At 38.0% G+C, this 21,495-nt stretch overlaps 1 protein-coding gene across 1 annotated transcript; it reads left to right on the top strand.

The window, feature by feature from the left end:
* Positions 1–680: 680 nt before the first annotated feature.
* Positions 681–20,839, top strand: ZC2HC1B (zinc finger C2HC-type containing 1B). The gene is made up of 6 exons (XM_048505385.1): positions 681–696; positions 2,909–2,973; positions 8,494–8,613; positions 12,313–12,448; positions 15,860–15,990; positions 20,535–20,839. Exons 1-6 carry the CDS (start codon positions 681–683, stop codon positions 20,685–20,687), a joined length of 621 nt encoding a protein of 206 aa, XP_048361342.1. The 3' UTR covers positions 20,688–20,839.
* Positions 20,840–21,495: the final 656 nt, after the last annotated feature.

Below are 21,495 nucleotides of genomic sequence, written 5' to 3'. Positions count from 1 at the left end.
GCCACGCATTTTATTCTACATTCTAATTCATGTTTATATGTAAATAAATAGGATTCAAAGTTCACACAAAAACAGTGACTGTTTAAAAGCAGTAGAAAATTAGTTGTATATCTTATAATTCATAACTCCTATAGAAATGAAAAATACTATAAAAAGCAGGACAATGCCAGATTGATTCAAACCATGTGGATGGCATAATTTCAGTTTAGATATCCATCTAGTTTCATTTTGTAACAAACCTTAAATATTAGAATAGGTAGATGCTTTGTACATATATGCTCTAAATTTATAGATAACACAGAATTACATCTTTATGAATGATTTCATTCCACATAACGTACCATTGGAGCCTCAATAATTTTATTTCTTATCTTAGATTTATTGGACAATCAGTCTACAATGGACAAATCTTTATGACATGCCAACATATAAAAACATGGACTTGTGAGTACATGCATGAAGTTTTTTGTTTGACAGGTTGAAAACTGATTCAACCTGTCAAACAAAATTAAGAAAATAATTTTAAAAATGGCATTTAGTAGCTGGTATTGCAGGTTGGGAAACACCACCTTGTACAGGTTTCAAGAGACCACTGAAACAACACTAATAACTATTGGTTAGATCAGATTTTGTGCAGGTTGCCCCTAGGGAAGTAATGACTGGCCATTTCAGAAGTGGTCATGAACTCAATGTTCAGTGAGTGAAATATTGTTTGGAGACATCCCAAAGAATCGCTTTGGTGGTCTTTGTAATCATTCACTGATGGTTTCTGTAATTTTATTCCCTTATTTTATTTCCTCTGGCAGTAGCTAAATAACTATGTAGAGCTTCTTAATTCAAAAGGAAGTATGTTGTGCGACTAGAAAAAATAATTAGTAACCATCCAGTAGAATAAATTGTTCAGTTTTCTGTTTAACCTCTATGAATGTTTTCATTCTCTGTAAATGTTTTCTACATCGCTAGGTGATGGAAGGGCTGTGTGTGTCATAATAGTTTAATCTGTTAGCCAATGACATTTAAGGTGGGCTTTTGCATCTGAAGGGGCTTGACATGTAAAAGTAAAGTGCCTAGTGCTCCTGTCTCCCTGAAAAAAATAGTACAGAGGAAATTTAAAACTGTGGCACTTTGAAATGAGTCAAGTTCCTGGAAATCGAGGAAGTTACACAGGTATGCAGTATTTAATAATGTTTGTTATTATTGATTGCCAGCTTGGTGTAGTGGTTAAGAGCAGGTGACCGCTAATCTCGAAAACCAGGTTTGATTCACCATTCCTTCACAAGAGAGGCAAAGTCATATCTGGTGAACCGGATTTGTTTCCCCACTCCTACATTCCTGCTGAGTGTCCTTGGACTAGTGACAGTTTGTTCAGAACTCTCTCGGTCCCCACCTACCTCACAAGGTGTCTGTTGTGGGGAGAGGAAGGGAAAGGAGTTTGTAAGCCCCTTTGAGTCTCCTTGCAGGGCAGCAAGGGGGATATAAATCCAAAACTTTTCTTCTCTTGGTTTGAAATTGCAGCTGATTTTATCCTTTCCACCAAAAGCATCCAAGATAGTCTGCCTTCACTTGTTTGGACAGTTTGATATTTGCAAGGTTTATACTTTGAAACCACAGTTGGCTTCAACAGGCTATATATAGCCTCCTAGAACATCAACACATGAAAGTAAGTACTTTATTGAACACATATTCTTGTCTAACAATTATTTTTCTGACTTCATGATGTCCTGGACCAGATTTCATGGGGGCCAGAAAGTATGTAGCTTCTTAAGGCAATTTTTTTTTGCACTTTGGAATTACAGTGACAGTTGGTAGAAGCTTGAGGTTTGTGAACTCCTTATCTCCTTTCCACTTTTTTTATATATAAATAACCTTTTTCTTTTGGGGGTTACTTCCACTGCTGTGTTATTTCTGCATGGTTGTTAAAGATAGTCATGGTTTAATTTCAGATCAAGGTTTGGAAACCTTTTAATAATGGTAAAAATTTCTGTTTCCTAACCAGAGTTAATATTAATGCCTATACTAACCTTGGTAATGATTTCTGCTTGCTAACCAAGGTTAGTGTTAATGCCTATACAGACATGCTACATTGGAGTTAGTTCTGATAGCAGAAAGCAATGGAAGAAGCAATGTCAGGCCTCTGGCTGTTTTTGATCAGTTAATCATAGTTCTTCAGAAACAGAAGCATTTATTCTTTTGTCAGTGCTTCAAAGTAGCTCTTTATTTGCCTTACTTTAAAAAGATATTCGTCATCCCTGTTTAACATTTAATTTTGGTCAGATTTAAAATTAGCTGCGTTAAATTACCGCTGAACCCCTCCTGGCTAGTGATTAATCCTGAATAAAGATGAAATTCTTGCCACTAGCAAAATCACCTTTAGTGATCTAAGGGACATAGAGTCAGACAATCTACGCACTTGCTGTTTAAAGGTTCTGAGAACAACTTAATAGAGTAAGATAAAATCAGCATCTTTAGGCATTTCTGCATCAAATGCCTGAAATGCTGAGAGCCAAAGTAACTTAAATTCTGTAAAGATACTGACTAGCTTAAGATGATGAAAAAACAAAATAAAAATTAATTGGAATGCTAGCGTCATCTGGAATTCTATTTCCACACAGCACACATGTGAGCGCGCCAATCCAGTGCATGCTTTCCTGAGAGTAATTCTTTATGGACTAATTTTAAGTAAATGTAGTATTAGACTGTAAGTGTATAAGTGGAACTGGGTGTAATATTATATATTATATAATATCACACACAGTTCCACTTATACACTTACAGTCTAATACTGTATAATATAACATATAATACTGTATAATATATAATATTACACACAGTTCCACTTATACACTTACATATATTTGCATCTGGAAATTCCAGAGGAGATATAATTGGTATTTTTAATTTCACACAGATTGCAGCAGCCAGAATTTGGTTTCTTGTGACACCTGTGGAAGACATTTTGTACAAGATGCTCTGGTAATATTTCCTAATGTTACTTATAAATCAAATACAGGAGATTAAGAGAATAGATTAAATGTTACCTCTGCTATCAGCTTCTTGCTCAGTATTCTTTTGATAATATTTACAATTAGTGCTTTTCAGACCTGTTGCTAGGAGCGTCTTCTTTCAATCATGCCTTGCTCATAAGCAGGCCCCTTACTTATACCCTGAAGACATTTACAGGCCTTAGTGCCTAGGAACCTTATACCTATCAAGCCACATCTCCCAATATAATAAAATAAAATATTCTCCCACACACCAGCAATATCCTTCAGACAACTGACTGGCAACAGTTAGACCACAGACTTTGCCTTTGATACATACAATCAGGGATTACCTATTAAGAGTAGGTAAGAGAGGGAAGGTTTACTTGCAGCATCTAGGATGGTATATAGAACAGTTTTATTTCAGAGGGCATTTGGTGGAAGGTAACTTGTTTTGGCTATGTTTTAACTTTGGGCACTTTGCTTAGAGACAACCTCTGAACATCTTATCACCTTGAAAAGTTATGGGGTCATTGTAGGTCAGCTGTGACTTGATGGCACTTCACACACACACAATGGACATACATGGTGTAGTGTCCTTGCAACCTGTTGCATTGTTGGATACTTAGAAGCTAAGAAGATAAGGTATTACAAACATACCCACAAGAAATGGGCAGGGAATAACTATCTCACTCCTCCCACCTTTGTTTTCTTCTCTCTGCCCTACTTTTCTCAGTCTCTCACACTTTCTCCTTCCTGCCACTTCTTTTCATTCTCCTGCATGCCTGTCACTTTCTCTTTTGTTTCATTACCACATTACTGTTTCTCTCTCTTTCTGTTCCCCCATCACCCTGCCAGCCTCCCAACTATTTCCTCTCCCACCATATAGCAGTGGCAGTTCCAGACACCCAACTGCTCTGCCCCTCCCCACATCAGTAGTAGCAGTGGCCCTCCTGCTCCCTTTGAGATGCTAACTCCATGTTGGGACATTTCTAGAGATGTGCAGTTGGAGCCTTGGGAAGGTGAGTTTTAGATTGGGAAGCCTCCTTTAATAATACCATAGATTCCACCCTTCAAAGCAGAAGTTTTCTCCAGGGAAATTTATATCTATCATCTGGAACTCAATTGTAATTCCAGGTGATTTCCACTCCTGGAGCTGGCAACCCTAGGCCTGGCCCCAGTCCAAATAGGCCTGGAAAGGGCCCTATTCCCCTCCCTCTGATGTGAGCAGGTGCACATCACCTCCCATTAAGGGTTTCTTGGAGGCAAGGGACCTCTAAGATTGGCATCAGACCAGGTTATTGCTCCCCCAAAATTGATTCACTTCAGAGTTTGAGAACCATTTTGTTTCAAGCCTGGGCAGGAAGGGATTGGCAGATGACTTAGCCTAGACATATGCCAGCTTAACAATAGGACCAGCTAAACCTCATTGTCACCTTAAGGTCATTTAATTAGTGCTCCAAACTGACCCATCCCTCTACTCAATTAGCATTTAAGGAAACAGTCCAGGTGTTCTCTTGCAACTATACCCTATAAACTGAATGGTCAAGAAACCATTATGTCTCACCTATACTTTGTCAAAACCTTGGAAAACCAATCAATGTTTTGTTTTTGGGCTTTCTGGCCAGAAAATCTCATATCACTTCAGGACAAATTTAAGGGTATAAGTTCATGTGAGTGAGTTCTTGGATCCACCATACAACCCCACTATATACTGTGGGCTTCCCTTTGCTTCAAAAAACACCGATTGTTCTCTCTCTTCAGCTCTGCTTTTGTGGACATCGCCTTTAGGACTGGTAAATATAACCCCATCTCCTAAAGCTACTCCTACTTCTCCTTATTACCTTAGTTTGCTTTTGTATGTGTTCATGTTTGCATGCAATTCTACCCACCTCTCTCTCTCCAGTACATTTTTTCTTATTGAACATCAGCCAAGCTTAGCAAGTTTGTTGGAACAATCCCCATGAACATTGTTTTTTCTGTCTTGGTTGCCCCTTTTCACTTGTTCAGTCTTGAAGCTAATTCCCCCAACTCTGCCTTTTACTGACTTAGGGTAACACTGCCTTTTACTGACAGAACCAAGCCTGAAATCAATGGTTGCCCATCAATAGCCACTGAGAGAATCCACTGTTTCAGGTTTCATGTGCTCCTTTTATTATTTTCAGATTTTTTTAAAAAAAACTGTTTTTCTTAGATTTTACATTTTTCTGCAAACCTGGGCCCTTTCCAAATTGGCAGGAAGAACTGACTTGCCACTGACAGCTCCAGGCACCAGATTTAAGTCACCTTCCTATGTTCTGTTGCAACCCCTCCCCGCAATTCCAGTCATACTCCAACAAAAATAATGTCCTTTTCTGTGTTCAGAAATCTTTTGTGGAAATTTCTCTCCCTGCTACTTTTCACCATGAGGTGAAGAAATTTGTTGCCTGGGCTGGAAGCCCTACACATAATCTTTTCTATTGAGTACCCATTGTCACATTTTTCTTTACAAACATGAGGGCTAGGAAGCTTTGATTATCAGGCTTATGTAATAACAACATGATTCTATATTAATACAATACATTTTTCATTCAGTATGATTGTGGCCACATATTTCTCATTCTCTTCCTGGGTGTAGTTTGAGCCAATTAGCTGTTCATCCCTGAAGTGGACACTAGTTGGCTATGCTGCCTTCCACGTCTATAAGATAATCTTTTAAAAATGGTTGTCAAACATATGTATGCATGATAACAACATTGCTCAGTCCAAACCTGTTAGTTAATTTAATTTTCTCTACAGTCATTGCCAGCTAGTTGATAGAACCTCCTGAATGACCCACAATAGCAAAAAATGGGAAATAGGTGGATTCCTCTTTTCTAATCTAGGCATCAAATGCTTTTTAAGAAAGTATAATAATCAACGTAATCTAGACAACAGCTGTGGTTTAGAAGTAGAAGAAGAGTTTGGATTTATATCCCCTCTTTCTCTCCTGCAGGAGACTCAAAGGGGCTTACAATCTCCTTGCCCTTCCCCCCTCACAACAAACACCCTGTGAGGTGGGTGGGGCTGAGAGAGCTCCAAGAAGCTGTGACTAGCCCAAGGTCACCCAGCTGGCGTGTGTTGGAGTGCACAGGCTAATCTGAATTCCCCAGATAAGCCTCCACAGCTCAAGCGGCAGAGCTGGGAATCAAACCTGGTTGCTCCAGATTAGATACACGAGCTCTTAACCTCCTACGCTACTGCTGCTCCCAAGATGCCAAGCACATGATTAAGAAATCATGGTCCATTCTGCATAGCACAAATAAGATGTTCTAAGAACACCAAAAAAGGCATCTTGGGGAGGAACTCTGTACAGCTTTTTCACCAAGATGTCCTCAAAATGCTTTATTTCTGCTCAATCCGTCTTATTTTGAGGACATTTTAAAGTACGTGCGCCCAAGACAGCTAGCCAAATCCAGACCAAAAAATCACGTGACGCACATGTGCTGCACAGTGGCTTGTATATATTACAAATATAATTTACAGTGTATAACCGTACATAAAATGCAATTACCATTAACAAATCTTTACTTTCATTACAGATATCTCCGATGGGAGAACTTCAGTAACACCGATGCAGCTAAACATCCTCCTTCAATGTTATCAACACATTTACCTCAATAAAGGCTTATGACTTTATCTGTGGTCTCCTTTCATATGTCTTATACTTCAAGACTGAATAATTGTCTTTGAGTTCATGAATTGTTTTCTTCCAGGTGTAAACACAATCACCACTTTCATGAATGGATACAATATTACCATGACTGCATCTCCCTCCGGAGTAACGTTAGGCAGGCTGGTTAAAGGAGCCATGCATCCACATCAGAATAAACATTGCAGAAGCTACACGCATTTGTTAGCTTTTCGATTGCCTTCATCAGTGCTCCATTCAGGGTAAAACTGCTTTGGGAGAATGAGATGTGATTATTGTGAAATTGTATTTGGAAAATGAAATGAATGGAGCCTTTATTGAGGTGAATGTGTTGATAACATTGAAGGAGGATGTCTAGCTGCATCGGTGTTACTGAAGTTCTCCCATCGGAGGTATCTGTAATGAAAGTAAAGATTTGTTAATGGCAATTGCATTTTATGTATGGTTATACACTGTAAATTATATTTGTAATATATACAAGCCACTGTGCAGCACATGTGCGTCACCTGATTTTTTGGTCCGGATTTGGCTGACATTTTAAAGTACACCTTTTCCCCTAAGCTGCCTGCAAGTCGTCCCCTGCCTGGCTGTGCAGTATACAGAGTGAGTAGGAAGGGGGAGTGGGCCTGTCATCTAATTGTTGCCCATCCACCCTTGGGGAAGGAGGAGGGAGAGGGAGGGAGGGTGTCCAGCATCTGGTCATGGCCCACCCACCCTGGGGGTAAGGGGGAGGGAGGGAAGGGGGTCTGTAATCTGGTTGTGATCCATCCATGCTGAGGGGAAAGGTAGGCAGGGGAATGAGGGAGGGACATCTTATATTTTCTGTTAAGATTTTTGGTCAGTTAAACCCTCTGCTTGCATATTTTGTCTGCTGCTGAAGGGATTCTCCCAGCCTCAATGCTGAAGGTTGTCCCAAGATCCTTAGTGCCTTTTCAGCCCAAAAAGTACATAGTTGTACTTCCTGTTCTTCCTGTCAATTCTGGCAATATATAGCTTTTCTATTTTTTGTCTAACCTGTGGAAAGCTTAATTTCCTGAGGGGAAACAATAAGCTAAAAGTCTCATTAAAGAGTGCAGGGACAGTTCTAAGAACAATTTAGGTGTATAGCTTAAGTTTTACAGTAAACTCTGAGTGAAAAAAAAAGAACAGATGTAACTTCTTTCAGTAAATAAATTCTTGTTTCTTTGTTTTCTAAAAGAAAAGCCTCTCATGTGCCATTAATAATTAAGAACAGGCAGAAAACCCCAAAAGCAAAAATTTCCCACGGCCCTCCCTTTGATAGCACCCTGAAGCAGGGCAGGATACCCTTGGAGGGAGGTTTGTTATAACTCCCGTTAAAGAGCAATGCTTCCCAATAGGTGGTAGACCTGCCCTGCAGTCCCAAAGCTTTTTAATGGGAGCTAACATCCTGGGGCCACCTTCAGTTCAACTAGTACAGGCACTAGGTAGAAATCAGTACAAAATGAGAGAAAGAGGGAACAGGCACATTGCCTGTCTCTCTCACTCAAGTCGGGTGAAAGTAAGTTAAAATTCTTACTTGTACTGCCTTTCTAAAGGGGGTGTTGAAGCAGAAACCATTTTGTCTACTTTCTTACTGGTCTTCAGTAGCAGCCCATATCAGCTAACTGCCATTCTTAATACAAAGATAAGCACACTACCCACACTTGATGGTAGAATACATGAACACAGGAAACACAAGATGATCACAGGATGATCAAGAACACAAACACAGGAAATCAGAGTGCCTTTCTTATTTTAGTACTTTAAATTTAAAGCTCAATATAGCAAAACTAGCTCATGTGGCTTTGCCATATGATTTCCTTTGGGTGTTTTATGTCCTAGTTGAGACATGAGCCAATATGCAGAAAAGTTTTCAACAAAAAGCGCAAGCCATTCAACTCTCTGAAACAAAGACTACAAGGGACTGAAATTCCAACAGGAAAGAGGAAGCCACCACCAAAGGTATTTTCAAATTAAGAATCTGACCACCATTCAAATAAATTCAGGAAAGTGGATGCTAACAAACATCCCAGTATTCTGAAATTACCGGAGTCAAATGGTTTTGGAGGAACAAAGAATGATTTACATAGAGAAAGAATGGTGAGATATACATGGTGGGTGGGTAATAGAAGTTAGTTACACAAAGCTGTAGCTAACTCCTTTCACACAGTCTCTTTAATGTGTTTGTGCAGACCTTTGCTTGATGGACCACGAAATGTAAATGTTTCTCCACGATCACCTTAATATCCAAAATCTCTACACTAATGGAAGGATGGTGTTAGAGAGATGGGCTTTTGAGGGATAGTTGCTCTAAGCACACTTTACAAAAGCATTTGACTTTACTGCGTACAGTACTAGCTGATCTAGGTGACACTGAATGTGCCCATTTTCATGAGGTGCAATTGAAATTAATGCTGAACACGATTTCATAACACTGTGTGCCTGCCAGGTGCTTCACAACAGTTCTTCTCTTTGTCATACATGCGCACACACACACACATTTTTGCTGTCCTAGGTAGGAAGCTAAAAAGGAAATTCCTTATTCTTTCATAGGCCACCATATGGTAAATATTTTGATTTGATGGACTGCCAGATTTGCAGGCTTTGTGTAAGGTGTCTCACTACGAGTACTGAGCACCACCTCCTGTTTCCACCTATCAATCTTTAAACTGTCCTTCTCTATATAAGCAAGATAATGGTAAATATGGCAGTTTTTTCTCTAGAACTATAAGAAGCTTGCCCTGCTCTATTAAGCTAACTTCATTTTCCACAGCAAATTTTATCCTCTAGTCTTTACAGATTAGATCTTTGTTCCTCCACTTCTGATCATCTCTCTATATTCTCCTGTTTTACTCTCTGCCCCATGTAAGATAATTTTCTGGCAGCCTGTTTTGATCCTTTCTGCTCCTCTTGCTTTCTGGAGGTACAGACAACATGAAGCCCTTAATGGTACTTCCAGAATTAATTCATTAAACTTGATGCCCCTGTCAGGCATCATATGGATTTTGCCAGAAAAGTAAGGATGGAACAATGCTCTTATGTGTAATTGTTCTAGTAATGGTCCATGTCAGATTTCAATTAAATACTAGATTAATGCTACTGAGACTTCAAAACTTCAATGCCTCTTTTCATTATGGTGCCTTCTACCACACAGTGGTGAAAGTAACTCACCAATACAGTCTCTCAGAGGACTTGAAGCAGAAGATAGGAAGTACCATGCTGGCCACTTTCTTAGATAGGAAGTACCATGCTGGCATTCACCCAAGAGTTCTTAAAGAGCTCAAGCATGAAATTGCTGATCTTCTCACATTAATATGCAACTTATCCCGGAAATCAGCCTCCATCCCTGAAGACTTGAAGATGGCCAATGTCACACCAATCTTTAAGAAAGGATCTAGGGGGGATCCAGGAAATTACAGGCCAGTCAGTTTGACATCTGTTCCTGGTAAATTAGTAGAATCTATCATTAAAGATAAAATTATAAAACATGTAGAAAAGCAAGACCTGCTGAGGAAGAGTCAGCATGGCTTTTGCAGAGGCAAGTCCTGTCTTACAAACTTACTAGAGTTCTTTGAGGGTGTAAACAGGCATGTGGACAGGGGTGAACCGGTGGACATTGTCTACTTGGATTTCCAAAAGGCTTTTGACAAAGTTCCTCACCAGAGACTATTGAGAAAACTCAGCAATCAAGGAATAAGAGGGGAAGTCCTCCTATGGATTCAAAACTGGCTGAGAAACAGGAAGCAAAGGGTGGGGGTAAATGGGAAGTTCTCACAATGGAGAGATGTAGGGAGTGGTGTCCCCCAAGGATCCGTATTGGGACCAGTGCTCTTTAACCTATTCATAAATGACATGGAAGTAGGGGTGGGTAGTGTGGTGGCCAAGTTTGCGGATGATACCAAATTGTATAGGGTGGTGAGAACCGCAAAAGATTGCGAAGAGCTCTAAGCAGACCTTTATAAATTAGGTGAGTGGCCTAAGAAATGGCAAATGCAGTTCAGTGTCGCAAAATGTAAAGTGATGCACATAGGGGCAAAAAATCCAAACTTCACATACACAGGGGTCAGTGCTATCAGTCACAGACCAGGAAAGGGATTTATGCGTCTTAGTTGATGGGAATGTCAACTCAATGCATGGCAGCTGTGAAAAAGGCAAACTCTATGCTGGGGATGATTCGGCAAGGAATTGATAATAAAACTGCAAAAATTGTCATGCCCTTATATAAAGCAGTGGTGCGACCGCACTTGGAGTACTGTGTTCAGTTCTGGTCGCCACATCTCAAAAAGGATATTGAGGAGATAGAAAAAATGCAGAGAAGGGCAACGAGGATGATTGAGGGATTGGAGCACCTTCCTTATGAGGAGAGGCTGCACCATTTGGGATTCTTTAGTTTGGAGAGGAGACGTCTGAGTGGGGGATATGATTGAAGTCTATAAAATTATGCATGGGGTAGAAAATGTTGACAGAGAGAAATTTTTCTCTCTTTCTCACAATACTAGAACCAGGGAGCATACATTGAAAATGCTGGGGGAAGAATTAGGACTAATAAAAGGAAACATTTCTTCACGCAACGCATGATTGGTGTTTGGAATATGCTGCCACAGGAGGTGGTAATAGCCACTAACCTGGATAGCTTTAAAAAGGGCTTGGACAGATTTATGGAGAAGTCGATCTATGGCTACCAATCTTGATTCTCCTTGATCTGAGATTGCAAATGCCTTAACAGACCAGGTGCTCAGGAGCAGCAGCAGCAGAAGGCCATTGCTTTCACCTCCTGCAGCAGAAGGCATTGCTTTCACCTCCTTTGCATATGAGCTCCTAAAGGCATCTGGTGGACCACTGCAAGTAGCAGAGTGCTGGATTAGATGGACTCTGGTCTGATCCAGCAGGCTCGTTCTTATGTTCTTAGGTGATTCACTGCAATTTGTATCAGCTTACTTTCATACCTGCTTTCAGGCTATTCCCTGAGCTTTGAGTGTTATATGCATCACAACCTCCATGTATCAGCCCAGCTTCTTTCAGAATCTTTTATGTTCCTTTCTCAAAACCACACTGCTCCCAGAAAGCATGTCCTGAAATACAAAAGCCTAATTTTCTTGGCTTACCTATTCCGTTATCACAACTGTTCCCATTCCTGAATCTTCTTTCATCCTCCTCCCCCCCCCCCCCATTTTACCTTTCTAAGGAAAAAACAGGTGTGGATATGAACTCTAGCATTTCTTTCTTCAGTTCATGTCCAAGCACAATACTAACATGGAAGAAATGGTAATGATATACCCACTGTATTAACACTGAATATGTGCATATATATTTTGGGAGTAGATGGCCTGCTTAGAAGATTCTTTGTATGTGTGACTGAATTTGAGGGAAGGGCCACAGGAATTATATGCTTTAAAAGTTGGAAAAATTAGTTTAAAAAAAACAATTTTCAGTTTTCTGCATTACCATCCTAATTTGGAATCAGTAGAGGAAGAAGTATCTATTTTTCAGCTGCCTTGGAGTTCTTGTCTTTTATAGAGAGGGAAGTATAGGAAAAAAACTGTTCTTGGTCCTAGTTTAATGGCATTGAACATCTCTTGACATCCCCCCAATAATGTAGAGCTGTTGTCTTTGTTTGATAAACAGCTACATTTAGTGTAGAGTCACATCTTTTCTTTTCAGAACCAGACAAAAAAGTCTAATTGGAGACAACAGCATGAGAACTTCATTACTGCAATCAGAGCTGCCAAGCTTGCGACTAAAGCCATGAAAGAAGGCCAGCCCTTGCCGCCGCCACCATCTCCAACCATTAATCCAGGTAATCTACTAGCCCACAGGCAGTGGTTAAGGCATCAGACTAGGACTAGGGTGACCTGAAAGCAAACAACTACACAAATGGCAGAACTTGATTTTTTGATCTAGTCCTATTTTATTATCACAGATATGTATAGATTGAATATCGTATCACAATCCTCAAACTGCTTGTTAAATATCTTCCAAACTTATTTTGAATAATACTTTTTTCTCATGAAAACACACCCAAATACATACATATAAACCAACAAAAGAAAAAAGAAACAAGTTAAACATAACAAAAGACAACCCATTACATACCCTACAATGACTTTCAGCTATCTCATCTTTAATTTAAAATTAACCCTAATTTATATTTAAAGAAACATTAAATCATTTTTGTTTTACTAGTATTCTAATACTTTCTGATGTTTTCTATTAGATTTCAGTTCCTGCTATTGTTTCTATATTCTAATAAGTTCTCAAAAGGTATTCTTTAAAAAGTTTCCAGTTTTCTAAAAGTTGTCCATATTATTGTCCTTTAATAGAGTCAGTTTTGTCATTTCTGAATATTCTGTGACTTTCACAATCTTGTCCACCTTTGTTGGTATTTTTGTGCATATAGAGTCCTTGCTGCAGTAGTCATGTACATGAAGAGTGGTCTGTATTGATTTGGAATATCATTTCCCATGAGTCCCAACAAAAAAAAGCCTCAGTCTTTTTCACAATTGTTGACTTCAGATTCTTTTGCATTTCTTTTCATAACATATCCCAAAAACTACTTAACTTATCCACCACATATGAAAGAAAGACTCCTCTTGTTGTTGGAATTTCCAGCATCTGTTAACTATACCTGCATATATCTTTACCAATTTTTTTGCATCAAATATTATCTATACACCGTTTTATAATAATTTTCCTTGAAATTATAACATGTTTTGAACCAGGGGCATACTGCCCAGGGGGACATAGGGGGTCAAATGTCCCCAGGCTGTAGCCATTTAGTCATGTGGGGGGAATCGCCCCCACCCTCCTTCCTCCCAGGTCCATACACTGACTTCAAGACCTGGTGCAAAAAAGTTGTTTGGTTGTGATGGGGGAGGGCAGCCACCCATATGGGGGGTGAGGAGCAGAAAACTCAGATTTTGCACTGGGCTACATTTTTCCTAGATATGCCTCTGCTGTGAACTTTAAATCTTTCTTCCACTGTTCCATCTGTATATTTCTACCTACATTTCTAGTCAATTTAATAATTACTGACTTAACTACCTCATCTTCTGTATCCTATTTTAGTAACATCTTATATATTTTAGTAATTAATTTATCATTATTTGTACATAAGTCACACTCAAAATCTGTCATTTGTGTGGTAAAACCCATATTCTTGCAATCAGCTTTAAATGTCATGAGAAAATGATTAGAGATGCTTTTTAAAAATACTTTTCAAAATACTTTTCAAAATACTTTTCAAAATTGTTTGAAAGCAGTATGGCATGGGAAAACAACACTGAAGAGTATTTAAATAAACAAAATTTGCCGCAAAAGGTATAATGAATAGCCCAATTTCAACAATGGAATTAGTAGAATGTATAAAGCAAGTAAAGTTGAATAAAACTCCAGGACCAAATGATTACCAGTGTCTTATTATAAAGTGTTTGTGGATATATTAATGGAATCACTCCTGGCAACAATGAATAGGATTTTACAAAAAGGGAAGTTATCAGATATATGGAGAGGCTAATATAATTTTTATTCTAAAAGAAGAACAAGACTTAACAGAAGTTAAGAACTAACCTGGATAGCTTTAAAAGGGGCTTGGACAGATTTATGGAGGAGAAGTCTATTTATGGCTACCAATCTTGATCCTCCTTGATCTGAGATTGCAAATGCCTTAACAGACCAGCTGATCGGGAGCAACAGCCGCAGAAGGCCATTGCGTTCACATCCTACATGTGAGCTCTCAAAGGCACCTGGTGGGCCACTGCGAGTAGCAGAGAGCTGGACTAGATGGACTTTGGTCTGATCCAGCTGTCTTGTTCTTATGTTCTTATGTTCTTCTTAGATCAATTTCACTTCTGAATACTGACTGAAAGTTGTTTGCAGTGATTTGGGCAAGAAGGTTAAAAGGTGTTTTAAGAACTCATATACATGAGGATCGGAGTAGCTTCCTGCCAAAAATAAAATATTTGGGAGTGTGGGTGACCAACAAGAAATGTATACTATACCAAAATAACTATGTTAAAGTGTAGAATGATGTGAAGAAGGATTTGTTGTGATGGAATAGAATGAACTTATCTTTTATGGGGAGAATATTGGTGATAAAAATGAATTTATTGCCAAGAATGCTATTTCTGTTTTAAGCCATACCAATAATCAACTCTGCATCATGCTTTAAACAATGGCAAAACAATGGCAAAAAGGTAATTTTATTCAGCAAGGTAAGAAACCAAGAATAAAACATAAAAATATTCAGGATGCAAATGAAAGAGGGGGTTGCTTATTGCCAAATTTAAAACTATATTTTGAAGCAGCCTTATTGGTATGGATAATGTTGAAAAATAGTTGTGATGTTGAAAAATAGTAGACTTTTGGACCTGGAGGGTTTTGCCAGGAGATTTGGATGTCATGGATATTTATGATATGATTAGGGAGAAATGCATTAAGATTTTTCTAATCACTATGTTAGAAAAAGTCTTCTTTGGATACGGTCGAAATATATAGCACATGTAACTCCCTCATGGTTGTCTCGAAGCTTTTTTTAAGAAAAAAAGAGAACATGCAAGAAAAATGGCCTACTATATATAGAATTGCTGAATTTCCAAGATGACAAATGCAAACTTAAACCTAAGAATGAATATAGTTAAAAACTGGTTCCATTATTATCAACTTCTAGAAATATCCTCTGAACTTCTAAAAAAGTGTGAGGATTAAGAACCAGTGCAGTTTAAATGCAGACTAATGCTAATGCACACACTGTATTTTTATCTATTACAATTACATATTTTAAGTCAACAAAGTTGAAATAGCAGTTTAGTGGACTGGAAACAACCTCTTAAATGCAACCTTAGGAAGTATCGGATTAATCCAAAAAGCATCCAAGCATAAGTCATTATAACAACCTACAATTTTGCAGCTGGTCCATCTGAAATGAGAACAAGGTAATTGTTAGAACACTATGTATGACCAATGTGCAGAAAGGCACTTTGCCCTCCATACGGCTGCTTATTAGTTCATTTTTGATTTCTCAATGAGTTTTTACACATTTATATCTACACTCATGTATGAGATGAACATTTACATAATTCATAGCATGCCCGGCCACAAATATCTATACTGCACTCAACAAAATAGATGCACTAGTTTACAACAGCGCCAATAGCATCTCTCACGTAACACTTGAACTGTTTAATAGCCCTTGTTTCCTTGTTACATCTAGATTACATTCAGTGCCCTTACTGCATGAGAAGATTTAATGAGGCTGCTGCAGAACGGCACATCAATTTCTGCAAAGAACAAGCAGCCAGGCGTGCCTTTGCACCAGGCCAGAAAGGAGCCAAACAGGCGTCCGTAAGTAATGTGGTCTTTTTATGTGATTGCAGTAGACAACTTATTTTTAATTTTATCCCATCCTTCTTCCAGGAACATTACATATCATAGGTATTCCACTTTCATTCATAGGTATATTCAACTTCAAAAAGAAGGCAAATATATTTTGCCCAGGAACTATGTGATGAAAGTACAATCCATTCTTTACAAGTAATCGTTTTTGCCATGTCTTCATTCCCTTGAAGTAGTTCTAAGCACTGCCTATTTTTTTGCCTTAAACCTCCTTTTCATATAGAATTTTAAGATTGCCCTCCATTTTTGGCCAGGCCTCCTTTTGGCTCTCACCACCTACCTTATCTTGGATAGGCCTTCCAGGCAACCCTGCTTCCCTGACAACAGGAGAAGTCTGCAAGTTCTGCAACTGCTGTTTCCTTTGGAAAGGGTGAAGAAAGTGGAGATGGGGAAGGTGGTTATTGTGGCAGGAGGGAAAGAGGTTGCTAAGGCTACCAGATTCCTTCCCCCATGCAGTGAGAAGAAGCCCAAGCAGGAAAAGAACAGTCAAGAGGTCCCAGCATACAGAATCCTATCAGCTCCCATGTCTCCTTTTTTCACAACACTCTATAGTAGCATGGTAGCAAAGTAAACCTCTGAAATGCAATGCTAGGAGGCAACATCAGGGGATGGTCTTGGCCTCTGTGCCCTGTTCATTGTTATGGTGCCTGGAGCAGATGCATTAGGAGCTCTGGTAATTAGTTAGTTTTAGGACCTAAGAGGAGTTAGAAACATGCTTTTTTCGCTACCTGAGAACTTTATTAGCACTTTTGTTAGTACTGTTAGCCAGTTGGTTAGAATGGCAGAAGAAATGAAGGTGTGGAGAAGAGGACTAGAACAGTGTGCCTCCCCACTTATTCCTTGTCGGAGCTCATCCGCTGGTAGTCTGTTTTTCTGATTCGGCTGGAAACGTTTTGGCAAGCAGTGAGGCTTCCCTAAATTGAAAGGCAAGCAACAAAATTCCACCGAGCTGTGTGGCACCCCTGTGTAGTAGAATCAGGGAACCTAGAGAAATCCCCAGAGAAAACAGGAGGGGCTCGAGACAACGTCAGCCCCCAACTTTTTTCCATTCCAGCTGGAGAGGCAGGAAGAAAATCTAGTAGTGAACCTCTCTACATGGACACTCTCCTCAGATTAGATATGTGTCCTAAATTTTGGTTTGGGATATGTTACCACTCCTGTCTATGACAGTTATCAAACTAGAATAGATGTTTATAAACTCATTAGGTACCTCAAATTGAAATATTTTTGGTAATAGAGAGCCGACTGAATCAGACATTCTATTAGAGAATCCCCCTCAACTAAGAACTAAATCCACCTTTGTACCATCCATTCAAAATCCATCCATTTTGACGTTTGGAAAATTGATTCTCAGGGACATTGAGAAATTTGAGAAATCCAGTTACCATCATGACCATAGACATAATATTTTTTCTTATAGAGATAGACAAATTCTTTCCAACTTGACTAATGACTCTTCCATTGTTATTAAGGAAGCTGATAAGGGAGGTGCTATAATGATACAAGACCATATTGATTATATCTCAGAAGTTAATAGGCAATTAGGAGACACAATATATTATAAAAAAACATGATCCCACAGAACACATAGCCTTCATAATTAAAATGGCTATACAGGAGGCTGTCTCCATGGGTTGGATATCTGAGAAAATAGCTGACTTATTTAAAAAAATAACCTAGAATACCTGTCTTCTATACATGACCAAAAATCTATAAACCTGGACACCCACACCTGGAAGACTGATAGTCTAAGGGTCTGCCTCCATTTTGGAACCTTTAGCCATCTACATTGATACATTTTTACAACCTTTTGTCAGAAGTATGCCCTCATATATTAAAGACACCTAGGACTTTATAAATAAATTAAAAGGTAGAAAATGTCCAGAGGGCTCATGCCTTATTACACTTGACATTGTGTTATTGTATACAAATATACCTCATGAAGAGGTGCAACAGGTTTTGTTAGATGTGCTTAATAATAGAACATTTCTAGACCCTCTTACACACTTCCTTAACAGTTTGATTGAGATCATCTTAGACAATAGCTATTTCAGATTTGACAATATTTTTTATTCCCAATGCAAGGGACTTAGCATGGGGTCTAGTTTCACTCCATGTGCTGCAAATTTATACATGTGTAATTTCGAATCCTTATATATTGACAATCCAGAATCCAATCCTTTCCATGCATATATTGATTACTATAAAAGATATATTGATGACTTATTCTTTATTACCAAACCAGGTTTATGTTTTCAGGATTTCTCAGTTGAATGGTCTCCATACATCTATCAAATTCACAGGGCAGACTAATTCTTCTAAAATCAATTTTTTGGATACAAATGTATATATTAATAGGGCAGGCAAATAGCTTTTGCTCTTTCATAAGGTCACTGATAAGAATAAAGCTCTTCATTATTCAAAATTTCATCCCAAGCATCTACGTGACAACCTACCATACAGCCAACTAGTGAAAGCAAAAAAGAACTCCATGGAAAATCAAATTTTTCAAATAGAGGCTAAAAATGTATTACAACACTATCATGTAAGGGATTGTCCTAAACCCATATTACATTGGGCATACAAGCGAGTTAAAAAAGCATCCTGTGCTGAATTATTACAGTATAGAAAAAGAACAGTCTCTAACAGGATTACTTGGGCACTTGACTATACTACCAAGGCTCAAAAGATTAAAGTTATTGTACATAGACATTGGCACATAGTGGCTGATATTTCTGTTTGTTTTGTCCTGCCACAAATAGGTTACAGACACATGCCATTTCCGTGAACAACTTATTTGATCAGATATTAAATCTATGACTAAACCAACCCGTTATTAGGGGACACTATAAATGTGGTCACTGTTCGTTATGTGACCAATCCCTCAATACTACAATAGATCCTAATTCCAAACGTAAATGGTTGATTCAACATTTTTCCAATTGTAATACAATGAAATGCATGTATATCATCATTTGTAAATGTAATCTTGTTTATATTGGGATGTCTGTAAGATCATTGAGAATCAGATTGTTAGAGCATTTAAGTAACATCAGGATATAGAGGGAGGAAGCCCCATTAGTACAGCACTTTATTAATGCTAAGCATACAGAGAAGGACTTGAAATTTGCAGTTTTGTACCATTGCAACCATCTATCTGAAAAAAGAGTGGATATTAATAAACATTTGCTCCAACAGGTGGCTAGATGGACCTTTAGATTCAACAGCCACATTATGGAACTTAACAGAGATATGGATCTATCATGTTATTTGTCATTTTAAGACCAGTTTAAGATATTGAGATCTGTACCTTTAAATGTCTAAGGGTGTTGCCAGTACCAATTCCGCAGGTGTTTTCTATCTGAAACTGTTTAAAATGTAGGGTAGCGTATACTCCATTCATGCTATACTGTTGGAATAGTCCAAAAAGAAATACTTTGCCATTGAGTTGGAATATGTGAGTATTTATTTATTTACTATTAATTTTATATACCGCCCTCCCCCTGAGGGCTCAGGGAGGTTCACAACAAGGTTAAAACATACATTAAAACATAATTTAATTGGCATTTTAACTGGTATATATATTTTTGTAACAATTGCATCTGTATGCTTCATATATTTTTAATATTATAAATTATTATATACAAGTCGATTTTTTAAAATCTATATTTATGATTGGATTTTGTTCCTTTTATTTACATTTTAATATATCATATTTATATATACATATAATTATTTATTATCTAAGTTATATATGTTATATTTATTAGCTAAGTTATATATATATTAGCTAAGTTATATATACATTGAGGATGTCTTCACTGAAGAATGACTGAAAACACAAATAAAGGTGTGTTGCGTTTTGAAGCTGCCCATATCAGCTTTTCAGTTACACTTTTGCAGAAGACTTCAGATCCAGGTGCAGTTGATTACTCTTGTCAACTGCAGTCTGTCGGAAGCCTTGAGTCAGCTGCATCAGCTTGTCATTTTCATTGAAGTCCATTTATTTAGCTGCAGACTTATTTTTGGAGTATCATCTTGCCTATTGGATACCATTGGAAACAGATTTGATTCATACAAAAACATATTTATTTTTATTTATTTTTATTTATTTTATTTATTATATTATATTATATTATATTTATTTATTTATTTATTTATAATCAAATTTATATACCGCCCCTCCCCCGAAGGGCTCTACCATCTATGGAAAATAAATAAGACATAATTGGACCACCATTCATTTGGGAGGTTCTTTTTAGAGTCAATCATACTTGAACGACATCATGTACTAAAGTCCTTTTGTATGTTATATGTATTATATGTTATATAGTTTTATAGTTCATTGTTAGCACATATTTATATTATTATTTCACATATTTACACTTGTTGTTATATAGGGTTTATTGTTATTACACAGCATACAAAAATTGTCATTGCAGCATTAGTCATTTTTGATTATTCATTACTTCCATTGATTATATTCTCATCAGGGAAAACAAACAACTTCCAAAAAAGGACCAACCTTGACAAGTGCTGTGGGAACTCTGCTACAGAACAGGGCACCAGAAGGCACAAGCCCAAGCCAGCCTGAAACAAGTCAGGATCAAAGCATTTCAAATCAATGTTCAAAAAGAACATCGTAAAAAGAAATTCATTATAGTTCCACAGTGCACTCAAGAGCTGGAACACATTCCAGCTACTACTGCTGCTTCCTGAACATTCTTGCATCAACTGTTGATCTATTTATTATATATGAGTTGACCATTAGAACTACACTAATAAATATACAGTATTATACCACACATTGTGATGCTTCAAGTTTTTATGATAGTTTCATATTATGTTTTGAACTGATAATTTTTTAAGTGTTTTATTTTTAGGTTAACTGTGTAAATTCCACTGAGAGCCCATCTTTGGACTAAAATGCAGGGGCATATATGTTTTTAATTAAATAATACCTGAAACAGGAATCTGCTTAAATACCGTATATACTCGCGCATAAGTCGAGGTTTTCAGCCTTTTTTTAAGGCTGAAAAATGCCCCCCTCGACTTATACTCGGGTCCCACTTACCAGTAATTCTTGTGTGGTGTTCTCCCTGTCCTGTCTTTGCTCTGTCCTGCCTTCTTCTCTGCCGCCCCTCTTTCATCCACTTTCTGTGTAAGTAGTCTCCAAGTTCTGCTGTTGTCTTAGCCTGGTATTTTAAAACAGGATCATGCTAACTTTAAAAGGAACCTTTCTTTTGATTTAGCAAAGTTCAGAAGGCGAGTCTGGGAAGGATTCAGCAACAGACAAGCATTTTTTAATTTGAGTGAATGGTAGGGAAAAGCATTAAATGCAGTTAAATTTGACACTAATATCAACCAGGAGTAACAGAATGAACTAATTGAGAATGAAACACTGGTCTTTTCATCGGTACACTGGAGTTTCATTGTATGGATTGTGCTGCCCTT

The sequence above is a fragment of the Sphaerodactylus townsendi genome, linkage group LG01, assembly GCF_021028975.2.
Source record: "Sphaerodactylus townsendi isolate TG3544 linkage group LG01, MPM_Stown_v2.3, whole genome shotgun sequence".
NCBI lineage: Eukaryota > Metazoa > Chordata > Lepidosauria > Squamata > Sphaerodactylidae > Sphaerodactylus > Sphaerodactylus townsendi.
The sequence above is the reverse complement of the archived record's forward strand: the minus strand, read 5'-3'. Positions and strand labels throughout refer to the sequence as shown.

Coding starts and splice junctions, on each gene's coding strand:
- ZC2HC1B (XM_048505385.1), top strand. Junction 2,974..8,493: donor ATTTTGTACAAGATGCTCTG/GTAATATTTCCT, acceptor TTTATGTCCTAG/TTGAGACATGAGCCAATATG. Junction 8,614..12,312: donor AGAGGAAGCCACCACCAAAG/GTATTTTCAAAT, acceptor TTTTCTTTTCAG/AACCAGACAAAAAAGTCTAA.